We start from the raw sequence: 25,202 nt of genomic DNA on the forward strand, positions 1-25,202 counted from the left end.
AAGAACACCAACCAGATGTGCTGTAAGAACACCAACCAGATGTGCTGTAAAGATACCAACCAGATGTGCTGTAAGAACACCAACCAGATGTGCTGTAAGAACACCAACCAGATGTGCTGTAAGAACACCAACCAGATGTACTGTAAGAACACCAACCAGATGTGCTGTAAAGACACCAACCAGATGTGTTGTGAGAACACCAACCAGATGTGCTGTAAAGACACCCAGCTCCCAAGAGCTGCCCTCTGACCGCCACGGGCACCTGGCATGCACGTGCTGACATACTGTCATGTACACAAAAAGTAGATAAACAAGTAAAAAAATTTAAAACTTATAAACTTGAATACTGTGTAGTAGCTCATTGACCCGTATAATGCTGTAATTATGGAACATGATGACTTAGAACCTTTGCTTTTATTAGTTTCAATGGTCAGTTATAAATTATAAAAGACTAGAGAATAAAATATGAAAGTGAAACATTTGGTGGTGAAATATTTTACATGTTTTGCGTTGAAAAGTTACTTTTATGCAAGGTTAGCGTGGAGACAAAAAATGACAAAATCCATTTTCATTTTATCGGGTTGTGGCTTTTCTTTTTATGAACGGATTATGTGTACAATGTCAACCTGAATCTGTCAATGCACAACACTTAAAAATTACTTATATCTTGTTGTTTCAAAAGCAGAATCCTATTTTCTTTAGTCTAGGAATCATGTGGAAAGGTTTTACTTTGGAGCTGTGAGGAGAACAGGTATGGGCACAGGAGGCCTCATTTCTGATCCTTTTCTCTCCTTCCAGGCCACATACTTCTAACTGCCCAGAACCGGTCTGCTCTTTACTGCTGGAACTCAGAGCTGAATGCCTTCTCTTTCCTTCTGGAAGCACCTGCTGCACACCACGCGGCTTTTGTTACAGTGAAGTCGCTTAATTCAAGCAAGACTTTAATCGCTTTACTGGGAGCTACTGAGTCCCATTTATATGAGCTGACCTCCGTCTCCAGCCAGTCTGACTTTATTCCTAGGTAGGTTTAATAGTCGGTGCTTAGATGCTTAGTGTTTTTTTAACTTACCCAGAGCTGTGTATGACACCAAATTTCTCCACCTCATTGATTGAATTGCTGCTTTATGTAAAATTAATAAGCCATTAATAAGACACAAGTCTGTTTGTTGTCCATATTTTTCGTATCTAGTCTATCAAGTTAACCAGATTATATAAATATTTTATATGCAAGTTTTACTTATGGAATGTTTTTGAAAGGCCAATGGATCAATGAAGGGGGCTTAAGAAGAGAGAATAGGGGGTTAAGGGAGTGTGGCACAGCGGTGTGGGGGAAGGAGGTACCCAGGCAGGCCCATGTCCAAGCACCTCTTCCCCCTGAGGGACCACACGCACACAGACATGGTCTAGAATAGAGTTTATTCAGGGTAGAGGTTGGGAGTTAGTGGTAGAGAAAAACAGACAGACAGACAGACAGAGAGAGAGAGAGAGAGAGAGAGAGAGTAGAGAAGTGGAGGACGGCCATGACCATGTGGAGAGAGGGGGGAGGGGAGGAGAGCCCAAAGGGCAGAGAGGTAGGATGAGAGAGAGCAGAGAGAGAGGGAGAGGAGGGGCAAGTAGCCCCTTTTATAGTGGGCCAGGTCTATGGGGCGGGGCATACCTGGATGCGGCCAGGTAAGTGTGCGGTGGAGCTTAGACCAACAGTTTTGATCCTTGTGAGACTTCAGTATTACTCAGTGTGATAAGAATCTGGGACTAACGTCCCATGTGTACCTTTCAGTGGTCATCACTGGCTCATTTAAATGTGCTTCTCATGCTAGTTTAGGTGAGCTGATATTTGAACCTGGCGACAAGGAAGCAGTCATAGCAGTAAATGTTCTTGATGACACAGTTCCTGAAGAAGAAGAATCCTTCAGAGTTCAGCTTAAAAATCCAAGAGGAGGAGCAGAGATTGGCATTCACAGTTCCGTGAGAGTTACTGTTCTTTCTAATGATGATGCCTACGGAGTTGTAGCATTCGCCCAGGTAAAAGGACTGACGAGTCTACACTTGTGTCAAGGTTGTTGCAATGATTAATTAGTTCAATATTCTTTCAAGGAGTGAGGATACTTGCTTGGTCTTCAGTCTTTATCCCTTCTCTCAGCTTGGCCTCATTTCTTACTCCAGAGTTCTTACCTACAGTAGAGTTCTACAGAGAATTCTAGCAGATTCTCTCGGATGCTGCAGCCTATTGATCATAATATATTTACTATTTGGTCTTGTCTCAGTGTTTTGCTTCAGATACTACTATCTTTAGAAAGTTTTTTTAAGGCGGTTGTAACAAAAGAGATGCTAAATATACTCTAGTGTGTATTATATCACACACTATATAGTGGATTATATCACATATCCCATACAGATAGATACTATACCAGAGCAGTGGTAGGTTTATAATGGCACACGTTACACAGAGATGCCTTTGCTACTTTTTCTCAAGGAAAGAACTTTGAAAATCTTCTCAGGCTCCCTTATACCTAGGATTCATGTTTCGCTAACAGTGAGAAGAAAGGTAGACATTCATATTGTATTATTCCTATTTTCAAAGTGTATTCTGATGTATTAACTTGTTATATCAAAATCTCTACTGCATCTTTCCCCCAAATCTCTCACCTATAAGAAAAACCTAGTTCAAATAGACTTAGTGACTGTCCAGAACATATCCAGAACAAAGGGAACTATGGGTTGGCTGTATGTTACCCTGTGTCACCATGACTCAGACAGGACACAGCATTCCAGCAAGTGACTCCAGCTAGTATCTTGCCTAAGTAGAAAGTGGCATTGGCCGGAGGCTGCTGTCACAATCCAGTAGCTATGGCATGATGAAGCTGTGGGAAGCATGCATTTACCGTTCACTTCCATCTGGAAAATTGTAGAGAGAAAATCTGCTATAAGGAATGAGGTCTGTGCATGCATTACCCTTAGCTGAATGTGGGGTGGGGTGGGGTGGGGCAGATCACAGGATTGCCCAATCTGCCCCTTCCCTGGGACAAAGGAAAACCTGACAAAGGCTGAAGAGAAATAGAATATGAGCACAGAATTAGTTTTATAGTTTTGTTTTCTAGTACACACACTGGTAAACAGAACAAGCAGCAAAGAAAGCCAGTTGAAGTGTGTGCTTTATTTAACACAGCATATGCAGAATGCTGTAGTTTCAACATGGTCTGTACAAAAGACTACTGAAATATTTTACATCCTTTTTACAACTTTGTCATTCAATTGCAGTATTCATTTTATATTTAGAGACCAACTAATCTCAAGCATTCAGTTGTCACCTGTGGACAAGGGGCTCCCATGTAGTGCAGGGCAACTTAAGGATACAAACTGTGTCATTAGGGCTATTCCAAGATTAGAATGCCTCTCCTATCAGCTGTTCACATTTTCATTAACTTTGTCAGGTCTCTCCCCAAAGGACAGCTTAGCAGAAAGGGCTTGCATGGTTGAAAACTGGTATCACCTGAACCTTCATGCTGTGCCTTTTCTTCTTAATGATACTTAAGAGTTGGTTAATTTATTATCAGTTTCTTTTCATCAGAGTACAAAAATACATGTGCTGCAGGCTGGCGTGTTCACAGCTGCACAGCTGCACAGCTGCACAGCTGGGGAGAGCCTGCCCTTGTTCAGGGTTTGAAGGTAACAGTCACAGGGCTTTGGACAAATGTGAAGGGAACGTGATGTGAGAGGTGACGGACACCATAGCTCCCTTCCACCCTCTCACCCACAGTCGTTCTTCAGGAAACTTGCCTAGCTAACGCCACTGTGGGCAACACCCAGAACTCCTGCAGGCTCGTCTGTGGAATTCCTCGTCAGGCCCGTCAGGACAGGCCACTTGAATCTGGACAGCCTTTAAGATGAGGTTTAGCAGAATTTCTGGTGTATCCTCTGGCTGTATGCAGGCCTCCATCTAGTTGCTATCAGTAATGAAGGGCGTGGAGCCGTGGAAAGGCTTTCCTTTCCTGAATAAGTTAAACTATTTTACATCTGGCATTTTAAGACTATTTGATAACTGTGAGCAAGACCGTGTGACTTTGACCCATGTGTAACACAACACTGAACAGCTGCGTAAAATGTTTTCCTGGATTGTATCTCTATTCAAGTGAACACTGTAAGCAGCTACATCCATAAGCATTAACGGGGGGGGGGGGTAGGGGGGGGGAGGGTGGGGGGTGGAGGTCTTGAGATGACCTCTGTTAAGAACACATAGGGCATTTTATAGAAGAGAGTTTTTAAAAAGCATCTTCATTCTTAAAATGATTACCTTACTGGAAAATCAAGGTTGCTTCAACAAGGAGTTTGTGTTCAATGTAGGGCTACATATCACTCGCTATGAAGTTGGCTGAAAGTTGGCTGAATAAAAAAATCAAAATGTGCTTAAAACATTATGAGAATTTTTTAGCTAATACAATTATATGATTAAGAATGAATTCTGTAGATGATGAGTTCATGTAGCAATGCATACTAAAGGTTGGGCATACGTGGAAGAAGTCTTTTTGAGGAAACTTTCTTTAATGGTTAGCACAGATCCTGCATGCATTTGCTTAAGAGTGGAGTGATAGCCACTAGAATTGGAATGAAGAAATATGTTTACGAAGGATCGGTGGAGCGAGGGATTGTGACTCAGCACAGAGGGATTTCTTCTTTCTGACAGGAGGAACAGTTGCACAGACCGTGAGCCAAGGAATGAAGCATCATCAACAGAAATATGTCAGCTAATCAAATATTTCATAGGATAGGAATTTAAGCCTTCGAGACATTGGCAAGTGATCAGAGCCTCGGTTCTCAGGATGCTCTTGCAGCAGGCACAGGATTGGAGGTTTCTAGAGCTAACTCTTACTTTACTAGTAGGCAAGGGAGACCTGGAGGAATATCTAGGACTTACAGAAGTAGAGGACTTCCGTGCCATGCTGGACTGTACTCTGGCTATTCTACAAACCTTTCAATGCTATGTGTGCTTTAAAAAGGAATGCATGCTGGGTGTAAAGGTAATGTAGTCTTTGAGCAAAATATGGCAGGAAGACAGACAAAAAACAGTGCAGTATAATTAATGATGTCTTGTGACACTGGGCTATTATGAACACACTCGTTGAGATATTGTACTCTATAGTCTAGGCCAGACTCAAACTTGCTTTCTTCCTGGAGTTACGAACCCTAGTACCACACCTTACAACATATCACTCTTGGTAACTGTTGTTTCTGATACCATTTCACTCTGCTCAGAATTAAGTTTATAAGTATATGGCAATGCAAAGCAATGAAAAGATTGCTTAGGAGCTTCCTAAGCAAGCCCCTTTCTACATATCTTTCAGAACTCTTTGCATAAGCAATTGGAGGAACTGGAGCGAGATAGCCTGGTAACCCTGACCGTCGAACGCTTGAAAGGAACACACGGTCGCATCACGGTAGCATGGGAAGCAGTCGGAAGTGTCAGTGACATATTTCCCACCTCAGGAGTGGTATGTTGTTACAGAATTATAAGACACTTATAATCGCTGATGCGTGGGACCAAATCCTGTCTATTGGAAGAAACATTTGTGTTTGATTATGTGAACACTGGATTCTTGCTAATCACCATAAAGTAAGATACAATTTAAGTTTAGTTTTTTGTCTATAAAAGAACAACTATCTAGACATAAAATTAAGCCTTTTGAGATTCAATACCTGAGTTAACAAAATTATATTTCATTACCAGAAAGATAAAGTGAGCCAAATTGGAAATGGAAATTTGTCAAGACATAAGAAAGGCCAAGACAGTTCTTAGAGAACAAATCTGGGAGAATAGGTGTCCTCGTGGAAAGGTTAAGGAGAGCTGTAGACTGAAGAAGTTTCCATTTGCTGTCAGTATACTGAGGCGGAGAGAGAAAGCTCTGGACAAGAGGCTAACATGAATTAATCATGTGGAAATGAGGAAGGTGGAAATGTGTAGAGGGAGAGGTAGATCCACAAGTGATTGATTGCAGATCCAGTGGAGGGTAATTCTGTTGAGGAGCTCTGTGTCTAAGCTGCTCCTGGGCAGTCATCCCAGGTTCAGGCCGGATCCATTGGGAGTCCCCCTTTCAGCAGGGGTTCATGACTATGGTGCCTCTAGGTGGGGCTTGACTGTGATGGAGAACATTTGGTAGGGTCTGTGTCCACAGGTAAGCACAGAATCTCCTGTAGTTGGGGTAGGGATGGCGTCCTCAGCCACAGGAAGGGGTCTGGGCTCGGGATCACATTATCCACCATGTAAACTAGCATAAAATTTATGCTGTGTTTCAGAAAATGTAATCAGAGTCCCAAAAGGACAGTTGACTCACAAAGAGGACCCAAGGAGTCTTTTGCTAACTATTTGTAAGAAGAGTGACCTCTTCTTTTTCTGGGGTTCTATAGATCAGTATTTTGCCCAAATATGTCGCTGAAGAATCACTGAAAGGGGCTTCTATGAAATTATCTCTTGGAAAAAAAATGGGTGTACAAGTTTAGCATTTCTAGGTTCTTATCATTTCAAATTGGTAGGTACTTCAGTGTATTAGGGATGTTTTAGCAGTCTCTTGTATTTAACAATTATTCTATGCAAGATACCACTAGAATCTCTGTTTCTGTATGCATTGAAATAATTTCTCTAAATTATTATATATATATATGATTAAGATTTAAAACTTTTAATTGCCTCTTTGTCATTATTTTTGAAAGAATTGCTTTCTTCTTAACAGTTTTTATTGGTTCCTTGTGACTTTCCCATCATGTACCCCAGTCCCACCCATCTCCCCATCCCTTTGTATCTGCCCCCCACCACTGCAGCATCCCCTAAAGGAAAATCAATCTTGTTGTAGAAGCTGTAGTGTGTGACAGTGTGCTCCACAAAATAACCATTTTGCTCACACTTCTTTACTTACAAATGTTCATTGTTGTGAATCATTGTTCTGGTTCAAGGCCTCTGGCTTTTCTGGTATTATCCATACTACATCCTCACTGGGACTCCTCTTAGATAACATATTCTTGCCCTGTGTCACAGAGATCCTGCAGCTTAGGATCGGTAGGACTGGCCCTTTACATGCTCCAGTAGTTCATAGATGGAATAGATATTGGGGTGGCCCAGCCCAGAGCCCTAGGTCTGGGCCTGGTGGTAGCTGAGCTGGTCAACCCACCAGCTGTCTCACACTCACACCACCAGGGAGCGCTCTCCAGCACTGCCCTGGCTAGCTCAGACAAAGCTGTCGCCCACAAGGGGTAAAACCAGTTCTCCTGCTCTCACACCCATCTGGCTAGCTCACCAGTGCCCATGCCAGCAGGGCTGACTCTATTGTGCTGCCCAGAGGAGGTGCAGGGCCCACTCTCCTGACTGCTGCAGCCGGTGATGGGCAGGACCAGCTTTCCTGCTCTCATGACCTCAGGGACAGCTCTGTGTGGCATAGATGGACTGGAGTGAGGGGAGAGGAGTGTGCCTTCCTAACCCACACCAATGCATGCAGACAGGTTGCAGGGCAGCTTTCCCATGCTCATGCCTGCGAGGCCAGCTTGCCTGCATGTCTGCCATGTCCATTTGCTGTGCAGTGGTGTAGGCAAGGGAGAGAGATGCCCTTTCTCTCCCCTCCAGCCTTGTCACCAGCAGCAGGGAGCAGAGGAGCTGGCCCTGCCCTCACCAGCAGTAGCACTCAGGAGAGTAGGCCCTGCGCCTTACCCAGGCAGCAAGGTAGAAAGGATTATTTTTATGTAGTGTAGGAATCAGTAGATACATTTTGTAAGGGGGCACATAGTAGAAGCTTCTGATTTTATGTACTGTGTTTTTCTTTCTCTTTGTAAAAACTGCTTTGCTTTTGTATACAGTTGTCCAGTAACCTACAGCAGATGTTACAGGCAGTGACTGTGCTTACTCCAGTCTGTTTGACTGCACCCCAATAACATTTCCTTTATATAAAATGGGTCTGGCTCATAGGAGAGGCGGAGGCCTAGGGCTGCAAGGATGGTTTGAATGATTGATTTGTGAATGAATATGGGATGTGTGGTGCAGAAATGACATCTGTGAAGTGAAGCATCCATTTGTAGCATCAATGATTGCAGACGTTTTGTAGATTCAAACATTTAAACTGGTAAAACACCTTCTTTTGGTCTCTAGCAGTTTATGTGTGGCATCAACTACTAAGATTCCTGAGAGACTAGAGCCTTTACATTACAGTGAAGATTAGGCACCAAGATATGACAATTTGAATATAAGTATTAACTCAAGTTTTTGAAGAACTTTAATTTTTTCAATCTTCTAATTTTAATATAAAAGACATTTGATTTGTTTGTAAATTCATATTATGTTATAGAATCATCTTTGGTTTATAAATTATGGTCATATTAAAAGAAAATAAGAAATGGCCATTTTTATGACACGATGTTAATCCTAATATATGTAAAACTCTCCTGTTTAGATTTCATTCACCGAGGACCAGGCAATGTCTATGATCACTCTGACTGTCCTTGCGGATGATCTGCCGGAGTTATCTGAGGCTGTGACTATAACACTTACCCAGATTGTCACAGAGGGGGTTGAGGACCCATCAAAAGGTGCTACAGTTGACCAGAGCAGAAGCAAGTCTGTGCTGACCATCCTGCCCAGTGACTCACCCTATGGTGTGGTTAGCTGGCACACCGAGTCTCTCTTCACTAGAGTGCCAGAGCCCACAGGTCAGTCCTGGTAAAGATTTGTCAGGTTCTAATAAAACGGTTCCTTGGCCATTGTAATTATAGCATTTGAAAGGAATGTATATTCTGTTATTCATGTGACTTTTTCAGCTTAATAGGCCATATTCATTCATTGTGGCCAGTGCTGAACTGTTTACCTAAATAATTTCTGATTCCTCTTATTGAATAAATATTCTAATAGGTTATGATCACTCAACCTACTGAAATAAAATGTTATATAAAACTTGTATTTATGAAACACTTACAGGATGGCTTGAGACTTTTCAGATAAAGAAATGGACAAAGAGATTTCAGATTCCTTTTATCACAGAGCTGATAGGCAAGTGGCACATATGTCCCTGGGCCCTGGCCTCTCTGTATGTGCTACACCCAAGACAATAGAACTTAATGAAATAACATTCATTTTCACTCAGTAAACATTTCTAAAACATAAAAATTTGTAGGAATTGTATTCTTCCTTTTGGAAATAATCATAACCATCAGAAGCGCTTAGACTAGTGTACTGGCTGGTTTTGTGTGTCAACTTGACACAGGCTGGAGTTATCACAGAGAAAGGAGTTTCAGTTGGGGAAGTGCCTCCATGAGATCCAGCTGTGGAGCATTTTCTCAGTTAGTGATCAAGGGGGGAGGGCCCCTTGTGGGTGGTACCACCTCTGGGCTGTATTCTTGGGTTCTATAAGAGAACAGGCTGAGCAAACCAGGGGAAGCAAGCCAGTAAGAAACATCCCTCCATGGCCTCTGCATCAGCTCCTGCTTCCTGACCTGCTTGAGTTCCAGTCCTGATTTCCTTTAGCGATGAACTGCAATGTGGAAGTGTAAGCTCAATAAACCCTTTCCTCCCCAACTTGCTTCTTGGTCATGATGTTTGTGCAGGAATAGAAACCCTGACTAAGACAACTAGTGAGGTTATTAATAAACACTTTAAGTATTTTATTTGACAAATTATCTAATGCTAAGTAACAAAAAATATACTAGGTTCTCAGAGACACTTTGAACCTTGTGATTGACGCCTCACAGTAGAAGTTTAATTCACTCTTTAATTGGTTAGTATTAAATTATGACAGTGTATTCAAGTACCCACTTTCAAGACATTTGTGAACATTATGCAACTGTCGCTTATGTGTTACCTCCATACATTCACCTCTGTAAGACATCAATCAGATTTACTTCTGTGTGATATGGAAAGCTTAGGAAGCTACACTGTGGGCACAGAGGGACTAAAGCAGATGCAATCGAAGAATGGATGGCGATTCTGAGCACGACTTTGGGACCAATGGAGACAAAACAGAAAACTCCTTCTTAGGATGCTGTCTTTGTGTAATCCCTACTTTCTTAACTGCCTAGAAAGTGAATTTTACCATCAGTGCTTGCAACATTAGTGGAACACAGAACAGCTTAGTAACTTGCGGTACGTTTATCTCCTAGAGAACATCACTGTCGTTCAGTTACATATTGTTCGAGACAAAGGACTGTTTGGGGACATATCCATTCACTTGATAGCGAAACCCAATTTCTTATTACACGTCAATAATCAAGCTACTGAGAATGAAGACTTTGTGTTGCAAGACTCAGTAATAATAATGAAAGAAAACACAAACGAAACTCACGCAGAAGTTGCCATTTTGCCAGTAAGTACAGATTCTAATACATATGTAAGGTAAGCTAACATACTTTTAGCCATAAACCTGTAATTCTCAAATAGTTAATAATGATTAAAACATGCTTTTAAATACAAATGTGAAATTTTACCACTCAAATATTTTAGTAGATGAAAATGGCAAGTATATTATTATTTTTGCTTTAGAGTGGAAAATGCTGAATTTTGATTGATTGTATGTCTGATTGGCCATACTAAAAAGATAACTGGTTAATTGCTTTAATAACTGAATGAATTAAATCTCCAAGTCAATCTAGTTATTTTTATTGTTTAGTTGGCAGGGAGAATTTTCACTTCGTGATATAGTAATTTCCATATAGATGAACATTTAGATGGTCTAGGTCAACCTTTGTGGGTTAGATCACACTAGGTCTTCCTCTCTCTGTCTAAAGAGGAAACAGAGCCAGAGAAACAGAGCCACAAAGGGAGAAAACAGGCAGATGCACCTGAAATGTGCATAAGACATCAAAGATGCTACTAAGTGTCTCGGAACATTAGGAACAATGATCAGGACTGGGCATTCAGTTCAGACCTAATCGCTTGTCTAGCCCTGTGTTTGGTATGCAATGCCATGAAATATTTAAGTAGAATATTATAAATAATAGCATGTGAGGTTAATAGTCCCTCTTAGGCAATATAGACATGTCAAGTGCTGTAGACATAGTAGTATTTGAGTTCCTGTTAGAGTTTCGCTGATGCCGGTTGCCTGTCCTGTAGCAAGAACTGTCATTGGGCGGAGATCTCCTTTCTTTTTAGGTATGTTACTTCTACATTTTGATTTTTTTTTATTATTTTCACACACATAAAGTGATTTTTTTTCAAAATTAACTGTAATATTTGCTTACACCTAGATTTCTATCTAGGACTTGCACTTTTATAATACATGTAAATTTTATCAAATTTTCCTAATTCTTTTTCAGGATGTTGTACATATATGATATATTCAAAGGGGTGAGATCAAAATTGTGGGACAGGATTTTAAACATTTGATAATGCAGTTGTGGGTACCTTTGAAAGATCATCATTAGTCTTAAATACATTGTAGATTCTAGGAAACTCTGAGAGGGTATTGGACATATTAAAATATAGCAAGAAATGATTTTATGTGTGACAGGGCTACCAAACATGAAAATGTCAGGTTTACAATTCAAATAACACTGTTTTTTTTCTTTTAAAAAATTCACTTGGGCGTGGAAGACATCTGTAACTCCAGCTGTTCAGGAGGATGTGGGAGGGGCTCCCAGCCAACATGCTTGTGGCCAAGCTGAGCATCACCCCAGGACCCAAACAACCCAATGAAACCTCTCTCCCACCCCCTCCAGGATGAGGCGCCTGAGCTGGACGAAGGACTCATTGTCACCATCGCTGCGGTGAGCCTGCTGCACCCCAACTTTCCTGCAGAGCAACCCCAAGTGCGGAGGCCCAGGATGGAGTCAGCGGAGATAATGATCGAAGAAAACGATGATCCCAGAGGGATTTTTAACTTCCATGTTGTCAGGGTGAGATGACACTTCTCTCATCTATAGTAGACTGAGTAAAGTTGACCCTTGCAGATCTAGCCAGTGCTTTGCATGTCGCTACTTATTTCTAGATATGTATATTAAGTATTCAATTTGTATTATCAATGGGTTTTAGTTCTTCTGGACAGATCACAGAATTAGACAAGTTTGTCATTACAATTCACTCTGAGCTCTAAGTATCTTCTTACTCATGTAAGTGAGAATAATACATTTGGCACATTGTTTAGGAGAGTTTTGAACTTTCAACCTCTCTTCTTGGTTACAGGGTGTGGATGGAGCCGTTATTGCTCACGAGGGGCCTCCGCCCTTGAATGTTCTTCAAGTTCCTGTCATCCGGATGGCTGGAAGCTTTGGGACAGTAAATGTTGATTGGAAAGCAACACCAGATAGTGCCGGCCTGGAAGACTTTCAGCCGCCTCATGGGGTGCTCCGGTTCGCTGATGGACAAGTACGCTTATTGGGAACACATTTATTTTGGCTTGGCTTCAAGCATGTGTGAGCGTCTACCAAGCAAACACACATTAGTGACAGCTAAGTGCATTCTAACCTGTTTCTTTTTCAAATGAAATTTGAGTATTCTTAATTACTATATTAATAATCACATTAATAAGCCCATTAATAATCATAGGACAAGAACTCTTTTTGTGTGTGTTTTTAATGAAAAAATGCATGCAATGTAATCTAGTCGGACTTTTCCCTTCTTCCATTCCAAATTCTCCCCACCTCACTCAGCTCCACACTCTTTCTTTTTTTTTTCTCAGTTTAAAATTGTTTTTTTATTCGATATATTTTTTTATTTACATTTCAAATGATTTCCCCTTTTCTGGCCCCCCACTCCCTGAAAGTCCCATAACCCTCTTCCCTACCCCTGTTCTCCCACCCACCCCTTCCCATTCCATTCTGGTTTTGCCTTATACTGCTACACTGAGTCTTTCCAGAACCAGGCCACTCCTCCGTTCTTCTTGTACCTCATTTGATGTGTGGATTATGTTTTGGGTATTCCAATTTTCTAGGCTAATATCCACTTATTAGTGAGTACATACCATGACTGATCTTTTGAGACTAGGTTACCTCACTTAGTATGATGTTCTCCAGCTCCATCCATTTGTCTAAGAATTTCATGAATTCATTGTTACTAATGGCTGAATAGTACTCCATTGTGTATATATACCACATTTTTTGCATCCATTCTTCCATTGAGGGATATCTGGGTTCTTTCCAGCCTCTGGCTATTATAAATAGGGCTGCTATGAACATAGTGGAACATGTATCCTTATTACATGCTGGGGAATCTTTTGGGTATATGCCCAGGAGTGGTATAGCAGGATCTTCTGGAAGTGAGGTGCCCAGTTTTCTGAGGAACCGCCAGACTGATTTCCAGAGTGGTTGTACCAATTTGCAACCCCACCAGCAGTGGAGGAGTGTTCCTCTTTCTCCACATCCTTGCCAACACCTGCTGCCTCCTGAATTTTTAATCTTAGCCATTCTGACTGGTATAAGGTGAAATCTCAGGGTTGTTTTGATTTGCATTTCCCTAATGACTAATGAGTTGACACTCTTTCTTTTAAAACAAAAACAAAAACAAAATAGAAGAAACACTTACAGAACCACAAAAATAGAACCCCAAATATACAAGCAAAAGACTGATATAAGAAAAATGATGTCCAGCTGGGTGTGGTGGCGCACACCTGGAATACCAGCACTTGGGAGGCAGAGGCAGGCAGATTTCTAAGTTCTAGGCCAGCCTAAGTTCCATGACAGCCAGGAGTCCACAGAAAAATCCTGTCTCGGGGAAAAAAAAAAAAAAGGAAAAAGATGCCCAAGCAAAGCTAATGAGACAAATGTCTACAAAAAGATTACTACGTTTGTTTTGTTTTGGCTAACTACTCATGGGCATGGGGCCTGTCCTGAAATGCAGCAAATATGCCCAGTGAGACTCCATTGGAGAAAACTAACTTTTCCTTTACCAGCAGACAGCCTCTTGGTTAGGGGTAGAGGCCTGAGTCCACTTCCCCCTCTTTGCTCTGGGACTCCATGGCTCAAGTGGAAGTAGGCCCTGTACATGCGGCCACAGTCTCTGATACACAGGATGCGCCAGTGAGCTGTGTCTGGAAGACACTTTCTGTGGAATAATCCATCACCTCTGGCTATTGACAATCTTTCTGCATCCAACAGAAAGAGAATTCTCTAAAAATTCATTTATTTTATATATGTGAGTACACTGTTGTTGTCTGCAGACACACCAGAAGAGGGCATCCTATCCCATTATAAATGGTTGTTAGCCACCATGTGGTTGCAGGAACTGAACTCAGGACCTCTGGAAGAACAGTCGGTGCTCTTAACTGCTGAGCCATCTCTCCAGCCCCACAAAGAATTCCAAGAAACAAGTCTTATTAAATGTGTTATTAATCTTAAAAATAATAGATTTTAAATTTCTAATGTTAAAGAACACTATATATACATTATCTTAATTGAACTATGGATATAGTATGCCAAAACCTGCTCGTTCCTTTTCTACTGTGTTTTGTTTCACTCGTCAAAAATAATGAAAGTATTTATGAGGAAATATTGTTATTACATTGTGTAATACATTGTGTATTACATTCTCCCTCTTACATGCTCTTACTGTTCTCCCTCTGATTCCTCCCCTCCACTCCCCACTTGTGTTTCATAGGTCATTGCACCAATACACATAACTATAATTGACGATACTGAGTCTGAACTCTCGGAAACATTCAGCATCTCCTTAGTGAGTGTGACTGGCGGTGGCCGACTAGGCAATGGTGTTTTGGTCAATGTTGTCATACCACCAAATGATTCGCCCTTTGGAATATTTGGATTTGATGAGAAAACTGTAAGTTAAATATATCAGGGGACTGCTTTCCCCCAATTTTTTTGTGTAGTTTTCAATTAAAAGTATCTTTAATTTTGTTCTGAAGCTTCTCATCACCCTCCACTTAATGAGGCTCTCTTCAGGAATGGTCTTTGAGTAGGGTGGTGCCCTAGGAAACACCCCTGCAGCCTCTGCCCACAATTACATACAGAAGAGCTGGTCTTCGCAGGTGATCTCGACTGAGAGCAGCAGATTCATTTTACTGCTATGGTAGACCAAGGTGCCCTTCCCACCGTGTGACCAAAGTGCCCTTCCCACCGTGTCTTCTGTTTTCTGCCTGTTTTGCTTCCACAGTGCTGTCCTTGTTGAGAGCCCCTTTAACGCTGGTCTCAGATTGCATCTTGGGATAGGTTCTGTTGTGAGAATTATTGTGCTCATCCATTACTGGCGTTTTACCTTGAATTTTATTCAGCAAAATATTGGATTATATTCTCTGTCCCTACCACTGGCATTTTTCCTTACCATTTCCCTTTGGCTGCTCATTAGCTGTTTTCTTTGAAGACCTGAAAGAGAGAACCCACTGATTATAGATTTAGCTCTCGACTGGAGATACAAATCTTAACCACTTACAAGCATGCAATGTTTATGTAGCTCTGGTGACAGTATCTGCATGGACATGCTCTTAAATATAAAAATAGGAAAATCTCTATCATAACAATTATTGTGTGTGATGATATATAATTATTCCAAACTTATCGCTTGAAGACAACTCCAATCTAAGATAATCATAAAGATCCTTAGATAATTCATATTTACTGAAAATCTCTTCTGGCTCAGTCTTTCCCAATTCACTATCTTCTTTTCTTTTTTCCTTTTATTAGATATTTTCTTTATTTACATTTTAAGTATTATCCCCTTTCCTGATTTCCCCTCTGAAAACCCCCTAGCCCTTTCCACCTCCCCTTGCTCACCAACCCACCCACTCCTGCTTCCCTGTTCTGGTATTCCCCTTCACTGGGGCATTGAACCTTCTCAGGACCAAGGGTCTCTCCTCCCTTTGATGTCCAACAAGGCCATCCTCTGCTACATATGCTGCTAGAGCCATGGGTCCCTCCATGTGTAATCTTTGTTTGGTAATTAAGTCCCTGGGAGCTCTAGGGGTACTGGTTGGCTCATATTGTTGTTCCTCCTATGGGGCTGCAAACCCTTTCAGCTTCTTGGGTCCTTTCTCTAACTCCTCCATTGGGGACCCTGCCAATTCACTATCTTATCAGTCATGCAATCAATCATTCATTACAGGTAAATCTTTAGAAAGAAGCTCACTACTCTAATGCCTTGCTGTTACTTTTCTGTGGCTGTAACAGTTAGTTTATAACTAACTCTAGCTGTGCAGCAGCTTTGGTCAAACTGGGTATACCCGGGAGGAGAGCTGGGGCAGAAAAAGAATGGACAGGCAGGTGAGAGGAATAACGAAGCCAAGACAAAATTCTGATCAAGGCCCAATGTTTAATATCAGGATCTGGTCAGCACAAGTTCAGCTTCTCAGCAGGTATTGGCTTCTTGCAGGAAGCTGCGGATGTGTCAGAACCATAGACTTCACCTAGGTGGGCCAGGCGACTGTGGCAAACAAGGTCTGATTTAGCCCACTCAAGTCTTAGGGAAGGGTAGATACAACTTGTCCACGAGATCTCAGTTTTTCAGATACTTGAAACTTTAAATACAGCTTAGATAATATCTAATGATTTCATCAGTGTAGCTTTCAATTTCACAAGAAAATGAGACTTTTAAGAGCATAGCTTTTTAAGAGCATAGCTAGAACCAAATAAATCATTTTCTACCCGGAGAAAGAGGCAGAAGTCTTTGAGTGGCTTGTGATAAGCTAACATCTGGGGAACACAAAATGCATGCATTCCTGAGATAAACACCAGTATTATCTTTGGTATTTCTAATCACATATTTCTTAGATTATTGGCATATACAATACTTATTGACACATGTTTGTACACTTGAATATGTAATTTAATTTTAAAAATCTGAGCAGAATTCACTGCTCAAATCTTCCATTGGTAAAACCTTATAAAATCCTTTCGTTTGTCACATCATCACACATGAACTTGGACATTGGAGTCTGTGTTTGTAAGCCGTTTCTCCTGTTATGGAAAACAATTTGATAAAAACAATTTCATGGTTTACTGTGAAGTTCTTCAGTCTGTGAAGACTTTTTGAGCTTGGGCATTCAGTTTGTTTAGAAGCTTCTCTACCTAAGAACAAGAAATTATTTTACTATTCATCAATAATTTTTATTTCATCTTGATTGCTGTTCTTAACATTAGTACTCTAAACCCAACTTAATCATGACTGGAGAATTAATGTACTAGCCTCAAGTTACTGTTTGTCTTACTCTAAAAGTAAAATTAGGCACTAGATCCTAGTGTGATTCTTTTTTTCAGAACAATTACAAGGAATAAATAAGTTGATGCATGAGGAGCACCCACACCTACATGAGTTGATGCATGGGGAGCACCCATACCTACATGAGTTGATGCATGAGGAACACTCACACCTACATGAGTTGATGCATGAGGAACACTCACACCTACATGAGTTGATGCATGAGGAGCACTCACCCATACATGAGTTGATGCATGAGGAGCACTCACACCTACATGAGTTGATGCATGAAGAGCACTCACCCATATGAGTTTATGCATGAGGAGCACTCACGCCTACATAAGTTGATGCATGTAAAGCACCCATGCCTATGACTTGAATTCAGAAGTGCAGTTGATATTCTGACTCTTGGTAGAATTAGTACTAATTGTCATGCAGCCTTCTGCATTTGTTGTCATTATATCCTGTCTTTCTTTCCAACATTCATGCAAAAGTAAGCATCTTACTTTCCAACATTCATGCAAAACAAACAATGTTGTATACAATGAGTAGCATTTTTTGATAACAGATTAGAAAGGAAACTGAAAAACACTGAGGAAAAAGTTGTTAATGTAAACCCATCAAAATAAGATGATCACAGGGCAATGTGGAAGAACACAGACATGGAGATATCTATATGTGGATTCCAAGCTAGGCATACATAATGCATGAAGAATGTTTATGGTTGTTCCCTTCTTTGTTATAAAATTTCTTGTGTTTAAGTTGTAGTGTAAACAGCACTTGGTATGGAGTCAAAATACTTAGATTTTAGACTCATTTTATCCAAATATCTGTATGTATCTGGCCTTCAGATTTCTAAGAGTTTTATGGGGCTTAAATAAAATAAACTATATGCAAGAAATAACACAATAAAGACTTAATGAAGACCAGTTAGCTCCAAATCTCTAACTTGATTCTAACATAGAACCTCGTGGACAAAGAAACACAAAAACAAGATTGTGTTATATTTTTGTCTTCAAAATGGAAAACATTCAGTTACATTTAAAATCTGAGTATTAGAGGTTCCATTGGACTTTTCTGCCCCTAGTGAACATGTATAATTCCCTCATAACAGATCATTTCATAAAACTTAAGCAGAAGAAATGCTATTCCTAGTAAGTTAATGTTGTGACTCTTCTGTAATAAGGGGAAGGTGGCTCAGGAGACACGTCAGTGGAAGGATCTGAGTTCAAATGCTAAGAACCTGCACAACAGTCCGATCTATACTGGGCTCATTTGTAACCCCAGTTCTCCTATGCTCCCTTAGTTATTTTTCTGTTGCTGCGAGGAGATACCATAACAATGGAAACTTTTAAAAGAAAGCATTTATGGGGGTTGTTTGTAGTTTAGGGCGAGTCTATGGCTGTCATGGTGGGTAGTATGGCAGCAGGCAGGCAGGCATGGCGCTGTGCAGGAGCTGAGACCTTATATCTAATGCACAAGCAGGGAAGAGAGAGAGAGGGAAAGAGAGAAAGCGAGAGGCACAGTGAGAGGGGAGAGGGAGAGGGAGACTGGTTCTGTCATGAGCTTTTGAAACCTCAAAGCCTGTATTTTCTGTATAGTGACATATCTACTCTGTCAAGACCCTACTTATTAATCCTTTCCCCAAACAGTTCCACCAACCAGGGACTAGGTATTCAAATATATGAGCCACGGGGGGATGGGGTGGGAGGGTGGCGTGCAACCTTATGCAAATCATTCCATACTGAGGGCTGGGAGATGAAAACAGGTGAATCCGTGGAACTCCATTGGTTGGCCAGCCTAATGTATGCAGTGGCCAGACAAGAGACCGTGTCTCAGACAAGGTGGAAGGCAAAGGCCCAGTGGTCCAGGCTGTACCCTGACGGCCGTGCATACATGATGGCACATGTGTGCCTGCTTTCACACACACGAATGGCTCTCAGAAGAGGAAATACTCAACAGAAATTTGAAATACCAAGTGGCCTAATGTGCATGAAAGAAAAGAAACAGGTTTGAGAGACCCTTTTTTTACAAGCTATGTGATAACAAGTTGTAAATAGAATCTCAAATCAAAACTGTAATGATCACAACCCAATAAGATTATTTCTCCTGTATTTTTAATGTGTTCGCCTTACTGGATTTTATTTCTTGCAGGTAATGGTTGATGGATCCCTTTTGTCTGATAACCCTGATTCATATGTGACACTGACAGTTGTTCGGTCTCCAGGAGGAAAAGGAGCTGTCCGACTTCACTGGGCTCTTGAGGAGAAGGCCAAGGATGACCTCAGTCCTTTGAATGGGACACTGTATTTTGATGAGGTACAGTTGCCTCTGATCTCCTTTAGCATTTCTCTCTATATATCTTTTTTTTTTACAGAACCTTGAGGTATTGCTTATAGATTCACATGCTATTGTTCAATATTTGTATTTTTTTAACACATGTGCATTGAGAGGAAATGAGAGGAGACAAGGGAGAAAGCAGGAGGGAGAAGGAACAGAGGATCAGATTGCATACTTCAGACCCTGCCTCTGTCACAGTCCAAAGTGCCTTTCTGTCATGTTCTTTTCCTGGTTGAAGGTCGAGGTGGCCAGCAAACCTCATGTCTGAGTGTCATTCCCAAGAAGCCAGCCTTTCTGAAGCCACTACTTATATGTTATCACTGAGTCTGATGTTATGTTTTCTTTTGAAATTGCTTTTACCACCCTAACCATGTACAACTTCTACAGTGATTCAAAGCATTGATAGTGTCTCCAAGACAATGTCAACGCCACAAACATCCAGCCACTGTGTTAACAGCGGGCCATCATCTCACACTTTCAAAGAACATCAGACGTACAGACTCCGATGTTTAAGGATACTGACGCTTGGGTAGTGTGATTGAGATAATGTCTCAATCAGCCACTACAGAGCTCCTCCGGCTTCCACAGGTCTATTGGGCTCACCATTTGTCTTCTGTGCCTCTGGCGGCCAGCGCCCCCACTCCCACCCCGTGCACCCTGCATCAGTCTTGCTCCCCTGAGTCCTCACTAGCATCCCTCCCTCTCACACTGTTCCCTTAGTGAGAAACATCTTAGGAGCAGTTTTTAGGGTATGCTCCGAGAAGGAAGAGGAAGGAGAGAAGAAAGGAAGTATGCTGAGGATGTAGATTGGATCTTGGGGACAGCAGGGACATTTTTGTCTCTGTTCAGTCTGACTAGGCAACCCGGTTTCGTGGGCTGCACCGACTCGTGGATTACCCTGTTCTTGACAACTCTTGCCCTTTCACATCAGTTCTTTGCCTCGACCTCACAATCTGCAGAGTCATGGGGTGAGGATCGTCTCTGCAGTCACATCCTTAAGGTTGTCATTCATATACAGTGTGTGTAGTATATAGAGCTCTTCTCTTGTAATATGAGCCCCGTTTGAAATATTTTTTATTGTTTCAAATTTACTTATTTTATATATGTGAATACTCTATCTGCATGGACACCTGTGCACCAGAAAAGGGCATCAGATCTCATTGTGAGCCACCATGTGGTTGCTGGGAATTGAGCTTAGGACCTCTGGAAGAGCAGTCAGTGCTCTTAACCTCTGAGCCATCTCTTAAGCCTATGTATATTTTTAAAATTATATGATAGCTTCTAGAAAAGCAAGACTTCATGCCTGAGGCTTTATCTGATGCTCTCCTGGGCAGTTCCTAGCTCCTGAGGTGCGCGCCTCACCCTCATCCCCAGTGCTCCATTCCTTCTCTCACCCGTGCTCCAGGAGTGTCTACTTACATCTCCCTCAGCCAGCCCAGTGCCCGTTTACCTCAGAAGTTTCTCCATGTTTATGTTTTATTGGAGTAAAACAAACAGAACAATGTGCTTTTGGTATGAAACTCATCGGTACAGAGGGGTGATAAGCAGGTGCCCTGGGATAACTAACCACTAATGACAGCTTCTTTAGATCGCTCCAGAACATAATGCACCTTCTCCTCCACACACACACTTTGTGCTCTGCAATCTGTTCCTCAGCTCACTGTTCTATGCTGTGGTTTAATTGAACATCTACTTTCCATGTTAAACAAGTCTCTTGCCTCAGAAACGTGGGTGAGCGTATTATTTTGCTCAGCTCTGGCTGCCAGCGCCACCAGCGCCTCCGCACCCTCCCAACCCCCCCCCCCCCCCCGTACTAGTCTGGGTAGTTCTGAGATCGCTCCCCTGTCCTTCAGCTTGTGTGTTTGCTTAGCGCTTTATTCTCTTAAATTCTCTGATGCTGTAGCGTAGTATTCTACACTACAACAAACTGCTTAGGTCACCTGCATTTGCATTAATTTTATCGACTATATTTCCTTTCGATTATGGTTCTTTTGTAATATTGGAAGTAACCTTGGACAGATTTTACACATAGTGAGACTACTTGAAATCTTCCTACCTTTTCGTACCTTGTGGATCTAGGTAAATTTATTAATGCTGATGACATTTGGTTTTCAATGTACAAATGAGAACAACAGAGGTTAAAACCAGGGCAAGGTGTGAGGACTGAATAAATAGTATTTGTGAGCACGCTAATTTCCTGACACTTAACAAGTACTTAATAAAATAGGTGATACTCTAAAGAGTCCATGAAAATAGCAATTTGCCACCTCAGTGTAGATGTTTACTACATTGTGCGCTTAAAGCTTAATAACTTTGAATCTCCAAAGCAAACACATAGTTTATATTTCTGTCTCTATCAAATAGCTTACAGAGGCTATCCCCAAGTTGCTGCTCCATACAGTTTTTGTGTAGAATATGAATAATGAACATTTTAAGGAAAACTTTTCCATGATCAAATATCTTTGGAAACTCTTGATTAAATTAAGGAGCATTTCTTGCGGGTTTGGGGGAAGAGTTGTTTAGAAACTTTGTACCTAAGAGAAATTTGAATCTCTAGGAGAATTTTTATAAGCTCATCGCATGAATCACACCATTACCTCTTTGTGCCTGACATTCATTGTTACCATTTATAACCAGCATTCCACAGCTGTTGGCTTGGAATGGCCTCCTTCTCTCCTCTCAGCGACATAGTTGTGTTGAGACTGAGAAGAGACTCTATGGCATGAAAGGTTTTCTTGCATGTAGTAAGTAAGTTAGAGGGCTGTGGGAACATACAGAATATAGTAGATCCTTATGATCCACTGGAGAGTCCGAACTCCTGCATTTTCTAGTGCAGCTGCTCACTGAGTTGTATTTGCATCCGTCTGTCAGTATGCCTGATGTTTTCCTCCTTTCCAGCACAGAGGAACTGATAGGAAATTTAGTTTTTATATTTTATACATTCCCTGCTGAGGAAAGACAAGAAAAGCAACTTGTTTTTACCTCATAAGGAAAACAAATGTCCTTTTAATACAGTCTGCTTACAGTCAGTCCTACTCATTTGTGTATTTGTGATTCTACTCCCTAAAGCAATCCCCAGTGTATTGTAGAAATCAGCTGTGATGAGACTCAGCAGATGTTCTATGTGTTGGATAATCTGCACTCAGGTTTGGGATATGTTTGTTATTAACACAAAAACATGTTAGAACAACTCTAGGTTTGCTATAATATCCATAGGTTTGCTATAATATCCATAGGTTTGCTAGAAATAACCAGAACCACCCCAGAAGTTGATTTAAAGTTGCAAATAAGTTTTAGAACACAGGCCAACATACTGTCTAGAGATGTCAAATCAACAGGACAAATTCAGAGAAACATCTTCACACACAAATAAGGATAAATACAAGAATATTTGTGGCAGCATTTATTAGCATTGTAAGTAGCCAGTTAAATGAACATGAAACTGTAAATACAACAGTGGACCATAACACAGGGCGAGTTGAATCCACGCGGAAGTGCAGTGTGCACACCGCAGGGAACATCGGAAGCGGAGCGCTTGGCACAGAATGACAGACAGGAGGGACAGTCTCGAATAGTGCGGCTGAAATGGAGAGACAAAAGGGTCAAAAGAATAGAAAAACCTGAAAGGCTGTGTGCTCTCCAGTAGACAGGGCTCCAGACAAAGGTGGGGTGAATTCAGGCTGCGTTTGGGGGTATAAGAAAAACATCTATTGACACGTGAAGTAACTTTTTGTGACTTAGCATTAAAGATAAAAATTAATATTGGAAAAGTGTAAAGTATTCAGGAATAAATTCAGTAAGAAACAAGCAAGATGTGCATTAAAACAGTAAAACGAAGCATTAAACTTATGAATAAATGAGGATTAAAGCTTGTAGCAGAGCAGCAGGCTTCTGGGTTGATGGGTCGAGACTCCCTTCTCTCCCAGGTCAGCCCCTACTGCTGCTCCTGGGCAGTGTCGCTTACTGTGAAGGCACCACCAGCCCAGCACTGAAGAAGCATGCTGGGAGCGTTTCCAGGGGCGGTGTGCTGTATGCATCCCAAGGCACAGACTGCAGCTGTGAACTGCTCTCTCCTTCGCATGCAGCCTACTGTGTCCTGTGCGCATCAGCCCCACCCCACGACTCTGGGATGTGGACAGTTAACTCCATAAGTTTGGATTTTCAGTGGTGGAAATACAATACATACATCTAACAGTTGTGGTTTTAGTTTTCTGTTTTTTCCCCCACTTTTCCCCTCTAGAAAGTAAAATGGAATTCAGAACTAATTTTTATTGCAATTCTTCCTTATGTAATTCATAATTGTAGGTGACAAAATGGCATCTTAAGAGGCACATGCACAGATGCCGTATTTTTTCTAATGAAAACATTTAGAAGTTGACTTTTGTTTGTTTTGAAAGTGCTTTTGCTTGTTTAAATGTAGATGGAATCCCAGAAGTCTATTATATTACACACACTTCAGGACAGCATGCCGGGGGAAGACAGGCACTTCACCATAGAGCTGACAGCTGCTGACGAGGTAGAAATATCTCCAGTAAAAGGTAAGGAAATTCACAGAGGTTTTGAAATTAATGATTTCCAAAAAGAAGTAGTTGCAAATATAGGCAATGCTAAGTTTTATAACTTTTAAAAGTGTGCCTCAGTGTGGATAGCCATTTTTACTCTATATTCTAGGCAGTTTTAAAATTTTAAATTATAATACAATAAATCATTATTGTATTGTATTGCTGGTGAGGATGTGGAGAAAGAGGAATACTCCTTCACTGCTGGTGGAATTGCAAGCTGGTACAACCACTCTGGAAATCAGTCTGTCAGTTCCTCAGAAAACTGGGCATGATACTTCCAGAGGACCCTGCTATACTACTCCTGGGCATATATCCAAAGGATTCCCCGGCATGTAATAAGGACACATACACCACTATGTTCATAGCAGCCTTATTTATAATAGGCAGAAGCTGGAAAGAACCCAGCTATCCCTCAACAGAGGAATGGATACAGAAAATGTGGTATATATACACAATGGAATACTACTCAGCAATTAAAAACAATGAATTCATGAAATTCCTAGGCAAATGGTTGGAACTGGAAAATGCCATCCTAAGTGAGGCAACCCAATCACAAAAAAAACCCCACACACGATATGCAGTCACTGATAAGTGGATATTAGCCCAGAAGCTCAGAATACCCAAGACACAATTCACATATCAAATGAAGAAGGAAGGAGAGGCCCCTGGTTCTGGAAAGGCACTGTAGCAGTGTAGGGGAATACCAGGACAGGAAATCAGGAGGGGGGATTGATTGGGGAAGAGGGCTTATGGGACTTTTGGGAAGGGGGAAACCAGGAAAGGGGAAATTCATGTGAAGTGTAAATAAAGAATGTATCTGATAAAAAATAAAAAATAAAATTAAATTACTATAAATTATAATCATTGTATTATAAAATAATAAATGAATTTATTAAAATTACATCTTTATGATATAATATGATTTATGTGGTCACAGGTCAAAGATTAGCTTTTTGGTTTTAAAATAAAGCTCTTCATTGTACTCATGCTTATAAACTAAAACATGAGAGCTAAATGAACAGTAGTGCGCTATTGTATATCATAATATGGTGTAGCAGAAGAACACATTACCTTAAATAAAAATAATTAATTTTTAATTAAAATTAATCAAAAATTTTAATTAAGTTGTGCATGTATGTGTTGATGTGGATACGTGCATGTGAGAGCAGGTGACTCTGCAGCCCAGAGGAGTTGACTCT

The 25,202-nt window shown here is 41.1% G+C and overlaps 1 protein-coding gene across 1 annotated transcript in view; it reads left to right on the plus strand.

The window, feature by feature from the left end:
* Adgrv1 (adhesion G protein-coupled receptor V1) overlaps window positions 1-25,202 on the plus strand; it is a 535,393-nt gene that overhangs the window by 146,642 nt on the left and 363,549 nt on the right. Inside the window, exons 54-63 of the mRNA XM_052159654.1 lie at window positions 799-1,021; window positions 1,818-2,022; window positions 5,340-5,486; window positions 8,427-8,682; window positions 10,126-10,328; window positions 11,680-11,856; window positions 12,143-12,325; window positions 14,552-14,731; window positions 19,256-19,420; window positions 23,862-23,979. Coding sequence (XP_052015614.1) covers window positions 799-1,021; window positions 1,818-2,022; window positions 5,340-5,486; window positions 8,427-8,682; window positions 10,126-10,328; window positions 11,680-11,856; window positions 12,143-12,325; window positions 14,552-14,731; window positions 19,256-19,420; window positions 23,862-23,979 — 1,857 coding nt within the window. The remainder of the gene's footprint in view (window positions 1-798; window positions 1,022-1,817; window positions 2,023-5,339; window positions 5,487-8,426; window positions 8,683-10,125; window positions 10,329-11,679; window positions 11,857-12,142; window positions 12,326-14,551; window positions 14,732-19,255; window positions 19,421-23,861; window positions 23,980-25,202) is intronic.

This window comes from Apodemus sylvaticus, chromosome 16 (genome assembly GCF_947179515.1).
Source record: "Apodemus sylvaticus chromosome 16, mApoSyl1.1, whole genome shotgun sequence".
NCBI lineage: Eukaryota > Metazoa > Chordata > Mammalia > Rodentia > Muridae > Apodemus > Apodemus sylvaticus.